Genomic DNA, 8,935 nt, shown 5'->3' on the forward strand with positions numbered 1-8,935 from the left:
TCTGTCTCTTTCACTCACAAACACGTTTTCAGATTCATGGATTCAATCAGTTGATGTTTGAAACTCTTCTAAATGATTCCTTGTAAACTTCTTCAGTCACAAACAAACAGGAAGTGATGTCACATGTGTTCCTGTCCACACAGCAGAATGAGTCTATTGCTGACAGTGATGTACAAACAGAGTGAGCATTTCTGAGGCCCAAAATAAACTGAGTAGTTCACTGAATGAACAATGGACTGTGAGCTCAGTTCCTTCATCATTAGTATGGATTATATATGTATATGTATTATATTAGTATCATATATATCAGGTGCTGCTGCTTTCAGTCATTGTGCAAATGTGCTGTTTGTAAGCTTGTAAAGCTGCAGTCAGCTGAGACTGAAGAAGTCACCTGATCAGTGAGCAAACGTTTCTGAAAACGTCCAGATGAACAGAATCAACCTTTTGGGATCAGCCAGCAATGCAGCATCATTGTTGTTCAGCTTCAGAGGTTTGCAGGAATGAACTGATGACCAGAAACAGCTGCAAAGTCCAAGAAAATACCAGCTGGAGTTCAGCTGCATTTGAAGAAGTCAAAGAAAAGTAAGGATGGCAAAGGGCGACGTTTTCTTCCAAAGAGCTGCAAACATGGTCGACGCCTCATTAGAAGAATCATCTGGACATTTGTGAGGAACTCTAACCAAGAAAGCAACGTCACACAGATCCAACAGACAGTTTCCATGACTGCAAGTGTTGAGTGGAAAAATGCTACATTGCATTATTGCATCCTCTCACCACAGGAGGCGCTGTTGGCACCACTGATTGCTGATCAGCTGTTCTCTGATGATCTGATTGATACTGTGAATAACGGGACTCACTGAACTCTGTGACACAGTGAAGATTACAGAGTTGAACTTCACCCTTTAAGACTGACCACAGAACCAAGTCCGCCAGAGCTTTTGTTATATTTTTACATGCTGTGGAGCCATTTGTGGGAGCATTTCAAGTTGCTATACATCAATACAACTGTTATAGCCCTAATTTTAATAATATGTGTGCATTAAGTCCATAGTAACTACATAAACTGCAAAAAAAACCTCTGCTCATCCATCTCTGTGTGTATCAGGATACATTTGGTTCATAATACACAGAAAAATCAGAGTTATTACCTGTAATAAATGTGAAAGATTCCTGCAGTGATAACCAGGCAGGACTGAAACACATCCAAGCTGTCACCACGGTAACAGCACCGCCCATCCACAGGTGAGGGGAGGAGCAAAAAGAGGGACTTTGACCATTTTATACTAAAAACACTCAACTAATGTTTCTAATATGAAACAAATAAGCCCACATTAATGTGAGCGTTTATTAAATAATAATAATGATGATTTCCTCCTGATCTCATTTCCACAGCAGAGAAAACTGTGGTGTATATTGAGGTGGAGGGTGTGGTCTGTGGCTCAGGTGTAGAGTGAGGGTGGGGTGCACCACAGCAGCATGCTGGGACTGCTGAGGGTGGAGGAGGGAGTGATGATGACATCAGAGCTGCAGCACAGAGACCAGTGAACACACAGTCTGTTCATCTTTGCATAGATACAATATACAGCACAATATTGAATGACAGACACGCTGTGGGAGCTTCCACAGATACACTGACGTCAGCATCCAGAGTCCTCCTGCTGCTCCCCCCTCAGAGCCCCGTGATCAGCACCAACACATTCAGTTAGATGACAGAGTCCAGCTGCAGCTAGAATCAGCTCCCCTCTGTGAACAACAGCACAGCGTCAGTGTTTCACACTCAGTGAAAGGAGGAAACAGCAGAAGAACACCATGTGTGCTACGTTTCCCAGGACACACTACAAACTGCACAAATACAGAGCAGCACGTGGAAGGACCTGGAGCTGCATTTACAGAGCTGCAGACAGCGTGATGTCCTGTATGGACAGGTGGAAGGAACCAAGTCCTCAGCTGGAACACTCGTGTTTGTCCACAGACAGGAAACACAGCAGGAAACTTCCTCACAGAAGTGCAGCTCATGGATAACACACTTCCTGTCAGTCAGAATGAGGCTGCAGCCAAACACAGAAAGGTGTTTTTGTCCAGATGAGCCCAGAGAAGAAACACGAGTGTTCACAGACATCAGAAGCTCAGAGAGGTGAAACATGAGGTTGGAGTCCTCGTCAGCATCCAGAAGAGCTGCTGTGAAACCCTGAGTACTCATGACAGACTCTGATGGCACAAACACATCATGATTCAAACAGAAAGACAAACATGGAGCTCCTGATCCTCCTGCATGAGAACAAGCTGACATGAGCGCTGTGTCTGAGAGTGTCTCCCTGTCACAGTGACAATAACACAGCTGCTGCTCACAGTCATTAAACTGACCTGAGGTCAGCTGTGCTCCTTACATATGAACCATGTGACCTCACATCAGTGCTGTGGATGACTGTAGTCATAGAAGAGTAGAGCTGTAGCAGGTGGTGTGAGGAGGAGGTGGTGTATTCTAGTTAACGCAGTACTGAAACACTCCAGCAGAGGGCGCTGTTAAGTCCTTATTGTAACACAGTTACTGTGTGCAGTTAGACTTCATACATAATCTGCACTTATTTCCATCAGACATGCTGTCAGGAAATGATTGGTTTCTATTGATTCTACTTCCTGTTGACTCGTTTGATGACAGTGAAACAATCACAGCTGATTGTGTGATGATGTAAACTGTCACTGTTACATTCAGTGTGTGTGACATCATGTTAGTGCAGGCTGATAACAGCCTGGTTCTGTTAGAAACACATGAACGTGTCCATAGATCAGTGTGTGTTTAACATGAGAGCTTCAGCCCTGCTGATGTGTTAAATAAAGACATGCAGGAAAACTGATGAGACTCTGAAATAACTCTTTATATTTATAATGTAACTCTGCATCAAAAGAACAACAAAGGATCCCAGACAGGTTTCTGTGAACAAAGACCATTCTGATGTTTCTGTGTTTCTAACACTTTGACATTATTAGTAAACAGACTGCAGTGAGCAGCATTTATAAAGAGCTTCTATATAAAGATATGACAGCTGTTTGACAAGTTTATCACTCTGTGTTTGGACCTGATCAGTCCAGCTGTTTACTTGAAACATGTTCATTTACCTGTTCTGTTATATTCATGTTCTTGTCTCTGTTGAAAACACATTTTAATGTCCCTCAGATTTTTCTCCCAGATGAATAAATATAAAAATGACACAAACTGACTGCAGCTACTTTTTGTCCTTTCTGTCAAAAACCTTCATGTGACTCATGAGAGACACGTTTCAGCTGTTTGTGACAGATCAGAGGCCAACAAGTCATTTATAACACTTTCCATCATTGTTTAGCACAAACACATGTTGACACAGCAGCGGGGCCGCAGTGAGAGTCAGAGCGAGGAGATCAAAACTCCTGTTTGACCACAGCCTCAGTTTGTTCCTGCACTTCAAACACTTCCTGTTGTTGACTGGGTGGAGTCAGGAAGCCAGCGAGGCCCTGCAGGACTGAGACTGCAGACTTGGACGTGCTCTGTGATGGAGATCAACAGCATCACTGACTGTTTCTGTGAGGACACCATCATCCCAGCAGGGCTGTTTCCCAACAACAAGCCCTGGACCATCAGAGACCTGAAGCTGCTGCTGAATGAAAGAAGAGGATCTTCAGGTCTGGAACAAGGACCAGCTGAGAGTGTTAATAACGTTACTAATGTTCAGCTACACTTTACTAGGTCACATCTGTGACACACACGTCACTTAAATAATTAAATTATAATTTTAATTATATAAATATATATTTAATTTAATTATAATTTAAATAATGTCATTTTTAGGGAGCGTCGCAGAGAAGTGAGGCTGTTTCTTTGTTTTTGTCGAGTTTTGATTGAAGACATGTTTCCAGTCCGTTTTTTACTCGTTTGTTATTTCATTAATAACTTTACATTATCACCGAGAACAAGAAGGCGCTTTGTTTGTCACATTCACCTTAGTTTCGTTTTCAAACTCAACACTATCACATAGTGTTTAGGCTTAGAATAAATATACTGAGTGGCAAGCAAATAACAGATAAAGACCATTATATTTCCGGTTAGTTGCTACAGACAAAATTAATTCTATTTTAACAGCAAAGATTTTTTAAATGTATGTTTTGTTTGTTTTTGAAAGTCACAAACTTGTTTAAGTAGATTTCATCTCAAGTTGGATTTTCCATAACCGTTTTAACAATGACATATTTTTCTAGGTGATAAATGGCTGAGATGGCTGCAGCTGTACGTGTGAGGTACCTACATGTTTCAAGATGAATTTGCAGAGATGTCATGTTTGGTGCTTACAGACATCACACTGCATTTTGTGATTTCGTAGCTATTGTTGTGATATTTCGGAGCTTCCCATGATCACCGTGACAGTCATTCATTTTAACATAACCTTTCTATTCCTTTCAGGGATCCTGAGCTTTTCTTTGTATTGTTGTGTGTTCTGTTTAGACTGAGGAGGACTGGAAAAAAGTTAAGATGAGTGATGTGGGGAGGAAACTGCAGGAAGAACATAAAAAGCTGGTAAATGAAACCCAGTCAGCGTTCGTCAGCCTAATATCATAGGTGGGTATTGGAGCTGAGTATCATCACTGATTTCTAGAACCTGTTCAATTCCAATTCACAAGGTCCCAATTAGATTCCATTTAATTCTTACTCAGAGTCAGAAACATTATAATTCTGATCATTTATCAGTACTGACACTTGTGAAACTTCATCAGAGGTGTGAGCATCACAGCAGATGCTTTTGTGTCAAAGTAACTGAGGATAAAACACAAAACCATGAAGCAGATTTTCCTGGCCTAGCTTTTTACAGTAGATAACCTTAAAAATATTATTCTGCAGTAGAACAAAAGCAGACGAGAACCACGACTCAACAAATGTACATTGGCTGATGCTGCTGAAGTGATTCAGAGGTTTTAATAAGAGGTTTTAATAGAGACACAGCAGAGCATTTTGCAGTTTCACTTAATTTGAAAAAAATCAATAAAATTTGGTATTGAACAGCAGAAATGAGGCTGTCTTGTCGGAAGTCATTAAAAAAAAAATGGCTGTAAACAACGGTAGACTGCTTCATAACAAGCAAGCGAATAATGCCAAAAACAGAGATTTGAGATGGGAAACGGTGTTCTTAAAGTACACTGAGAGAGGCAGAGAGCTGTGCTGTGTTGTTTTTCTGTGTGTGTTTTAATGGTGGTGGAAGCAAACCAGCAAAAGTAAGAGGGAATTCATGACAATGTTTATGTCAAGCGAAATGTGTCTTCTTTTGCTGCTGGTTTGGTTAGAGAGAGACAAAACGTGCAGCTTCAGGATCTGAGCAGCTTTCAGCACCAACGGCATCACAGCTCAGACTTGGATTCAGGATTAAGCCCTTTATGTTTGACTGTAGTGATTGTAGCTCTGTCCTTGTTATTAATCGCTTTAGTCAAACACAGCTATTGTTTGCTGGGATGTGTATATCCTTGACAGTTTGTATCTCAGAGTTATCAAAGACACTGTGGATAATCATCAAGAGATTGTTGTCCTCTTAATAATGACCTATTTGATTGTTTGTTTTTTCTTCTTCTTACAGATTCTGGTATTTGGCCAAAAGAGAGCTTCACAATTCTTGGCTTCACCTGTGGTAGAAAAATGACTAAAGTTATGCAACACTCTCTAAAATTAAAGCTATGCAACGCTTTAACATGAATGGCGAAGGAGTGCATCTCTTTCACTGTCTCTTCCTGTCCTCTTCTCAGTCTTTGTTGTGGCACCTCTGCTATGTGTTATAGAAAGCACTTGGAATCATGTTCAATACAAAAACACCAAACTCGTGGGATTGCCCTAGCAAGCAGTTGGTAAAAACTAATTAAAACTGATATATATCAGCTTCACTTTCTAGCTGCAAAAGCACGTTTCTGCAAAAGCATGCAGTTTCCTGTCAGCACTTTTTGGCACAGAGTGTACTCAGAGTTAGGCCTTTCTTATATAAAGCAATATAATCAGCATATAAACATTTAAGATGATAAATTTAAAGCTCCACAGTAACTGCTATAAATATTATAACTACACATGTAGTGCTTTTGCTTAAGTAAATTATAGTTGGGATCATAATAAGAAAACATGTGTTTTTATTTTCTGTGTACCCTGGGTACAGACCAGTATAAACATGGGATTCTTCCCAATAAATGCTGTCTGATAATGCTTCATATTGCATTAAACACTAGATATGTAAGCAAACAAACAAAAACCCATAGAAGCCAGTTTTAATTATTAAATGTGACAATTACATGGAGATGGAAAGTAAACATGCTTATACACGTCTCTGTGATTACAGAAAATCCACACAGATGCTGTCAGAGCAGAGAATCTTTGATTTATCAGAATGATGAATGCAAATGATTTCATGAAATCTCACTCTTGTTCTGGGTTGTAAAATTCACCTGTCCAGTTAAACCGAATCCTTTGCAACACGGTTCTAAGAACCCTACCAACCTCATCCTCAGCTCTCTGCCTGTTGTCCTTTTCAGCTGAGTATTCATCCACATGTGTTTCAACTTCTCTCTCATTTTCAAGCAAATTGCTCAGGCTCTCAGCTTCAGCACAGTTACCATATGGCCACTCTCTGAGGTCTTCTGTGTTCAAGCCAAACAAATTCTTACATGATCTGCAAGGCTTCATTCTGGCACCATCACGGAGACAAAAAGCCTCACACCTGATATTTCCAGGTACTTCAATTGTTCCATCAAAGTAATCTTTCTGGACTGTGTTTGGATAATAGGTCATCACCGCACCAGATACATATTTATGCCATTTGCTAAGACAGGAGGCAGCAATCATAATTTTCCCAGCGTTAGGACCTTTGGTGGACATGGAGACTCCGCAGTACCTTTCTGATTTGTTGGTTTGGGATTTTTGAGAAATGCAGATGGTGGACGAGACGAAAGCTGTTTTTTTATTATTCTCTTCTAAGTCCAAGTCTGTGAGGAGATCTTGCAGACTCTGCTTTATTTGCTCTTCATTCTCTGAGTTATTTTGCAGGACGATCTGAAAACAGTTACAGATCTGGTCAAAGTGTTGCACCTGATTATATAGTTGTTTTTCATAGAAAGTTGATCAACATGTTTGTTTCGCTGCTTGACTTGTTTAACTATGCAGGACCATTGGATGCTTTTGGTTTAGACATTTTAAGATAGGGGGTGAAACAAGTCACAAAAATCTATTTAATTTTAAATCAATAAGCAAAAATACATCTTTGTTCTCACTAATTTATAATTAAATTTGCTAATTGACCTTTTTTTTTCTATTTTGCTATGCCGGGCTGTCAAAACACGCTGAATTTAGAGTCTTTGAGCTTAACAGATCCAGCAGCTACACAGTGACAGCATCATATACGCCTTGAAGACTGTAAGCATCTCCAATAATGAGTCTGTTAGACATTATTTAGAACTAACAAATTCTGAAGCAAGTCTCCAGCTCTCCTGCAGTCTCTGTGTTTGGTGGAGAAGTATAGCTAGAAGCATATGTTGAAGTATAAGGTACAGTATGGATTTTCTTTGGATTTCTCAGTAAAAAAGCACTTTGCATTATACTTTCCTAAAAACTGGAAGTTTGTCAGATTGACTGAAAATGTGAGAAGAGTTATCTTACCATGTCGAGCACACAGGAGAAGGGACTTCGCCTGGGAAGCTGAGTCGAATACAACTTTAAAGGCCTGGGATATCTTCTCATTAAAGAACCCAAAACAAAAGGATTAGGGAAGATTTCTTCTGGAGAAAAGGGGATGTTGTTGATTTTGCCCAGAAACAACATGCTGTGAAGGATCTGTTGAGTGAAAACATATTTGCTTATTGTTAGTAGTGATAAACAGGACTGTCTTAAAAGTGTCAAAGGTAACACACCTCATCCACCAAGTGTTGACTTCCCAGAGTCATGTAAGAGCCCCGAACCATCCTCTTGGTAATCTTGTAGGCATTAGTTTTGAACCTCCTTTGAGAAATTGTTGTCTTCTAAAATGATAATGATCGAGCAGTTAGGGATTTAAAAACACAGGAGATCTGATAACTTTGGCTACAGCAGAGTCTGCAGACATACCTATTTTGCTCTTGGTCAGCCTATTTTAAACATGAGAGAAAACATAGTTAGTGAAATGTTGATAACATACAATGACTATCATTGGTGGCTGAAAAGATGCCAGGTAACAAGTGAAAAGCTGCTACTTACCATCGCCACAGTCTAAGAATGAAACAGGAAACACTGAGCGAGTTGCCTCCATCTTAAAGCTGTTGATCATGTGATTTAAAGGAAAGCCACACCCAGCTCTTTCCTGGAATTTTACTCGACTGTAGAAAACTGCTCCATTTGCCCCGCCCACCCATGATCTTTAATATCTGCCAAAAACAACCTTTTGGTTGTCAGTAACCAGTCGATCGTTTTCGCGATTAAAAAGTGGCTTTGTGCGGCGGCGTTCCCACCGCGAGCAGAACTCCGGCTCAAAAACCGCTGTTTTTGAACACTTTTATTTACTTAAGCATTTTAATGGGCTTACTTTGAAACAAAGTGCGATTGAATGATTATTGTTATGTGTTGCCTTGAATTCGGCTATGCTGTCTGTTAGACAGCTGTTTTCCTTTATTGTTGTTTTTGTATTGTTTGTAGCGAACGCTACTGGAATGTATAGATTAAGCTACGTAGCCAAGATAATTAATAATTTAACTGTTGTACATTGGTTGATGATGATTTGCATTGTTACATAGGCTTGCAGAAAAATATATTTGTTTACCGGTAAACTGAATCGAACTTGATGTGCTAATGGACGTTTTTCTGACCTACAGGTCAGGTTTTGTTCCCTCCCTTTGAATTAATCTTCTTCATATTGAAGTGGCGAGCCGGTAGGACCATTCTTTGTTTCCCCTCTTTCCCCCACTTAGCCGT

General features: G+C 40.1%; 3 protein-coding genes across 2 annotated transcripts in view; 1 reads left to right on the top strand and 2 right to left on the bottom strand.

The window, feature by feature from the left end:
- The window catches only part of LOC146577050 (protein NLRC3-like), a 324,292-nt gene that overhangs the window by 293,823 nt on the left and 21,534 nt on the right, over positions 1-8,935 (top strand).
- Positions 1-8,935, bottom strand: part of LOC146577056 (NACHT, LRR and PYD domains-containing protein 3-like) — a 200,072-nt gene that overhangs the window by 41,328 nt on the left and 149,809 nt on the right. The gene's annotated exons all lie outside the window — the stretch shown is intronic.
- LOC146577057 (uncharacterized) lies at positions 6,251-7,732 on the bottom strand. Its single transcript, XM_085269687.1, has 2 exons — positions 7,652-7,732; positions 6,251-7,048 (listed from the first exon to the last, which is right to left on the bottom strand). The coding sequence occupies exons 1-2, from the start codon at positions 7,730-7,732 to the stop codon at positions 6,416-6,418; spliced, it is 714 nt and encodes a 237-aa protein (XP_085125813.1). The 3' UTR covers positions 6,251-6,415.

This window comes from Mchenga conophoros, linkage group LG3 (genome assembly GCF_057382185.1).
Source record: "Mchenga conophoros isolate Kocher_MC1m ecotype Shallow Benthic linkage group LG3, M_conophoros_male_GT1.1, whole genome shotgun sequence".
NCBI classification, from domain to species: domain Eukaryota; kingdom Metazoa; phylum Chordata; class Actinopteri; order Cichliformes; family Cichlidae; genus Mchenga; species Mchenga conophoros.

Excerpts from the sequence above, each read along its gene's own strand:
- LOC146577057 (XM_085269687.1), bottom strand. The coding sequence starts at position 7,732 with ATGAGAAGATATCCCAGGCCTTTAAAGTTGTATTCGACTCAGCTTCCC. Across the intron at positions 7,049-7,651 it reads TCTCCTGTGTGCTCGACATG|ATCGTCCTGCAAAATAACTC; the intron begins GTAAGATAACTC and ends AACTGTTTTCAG.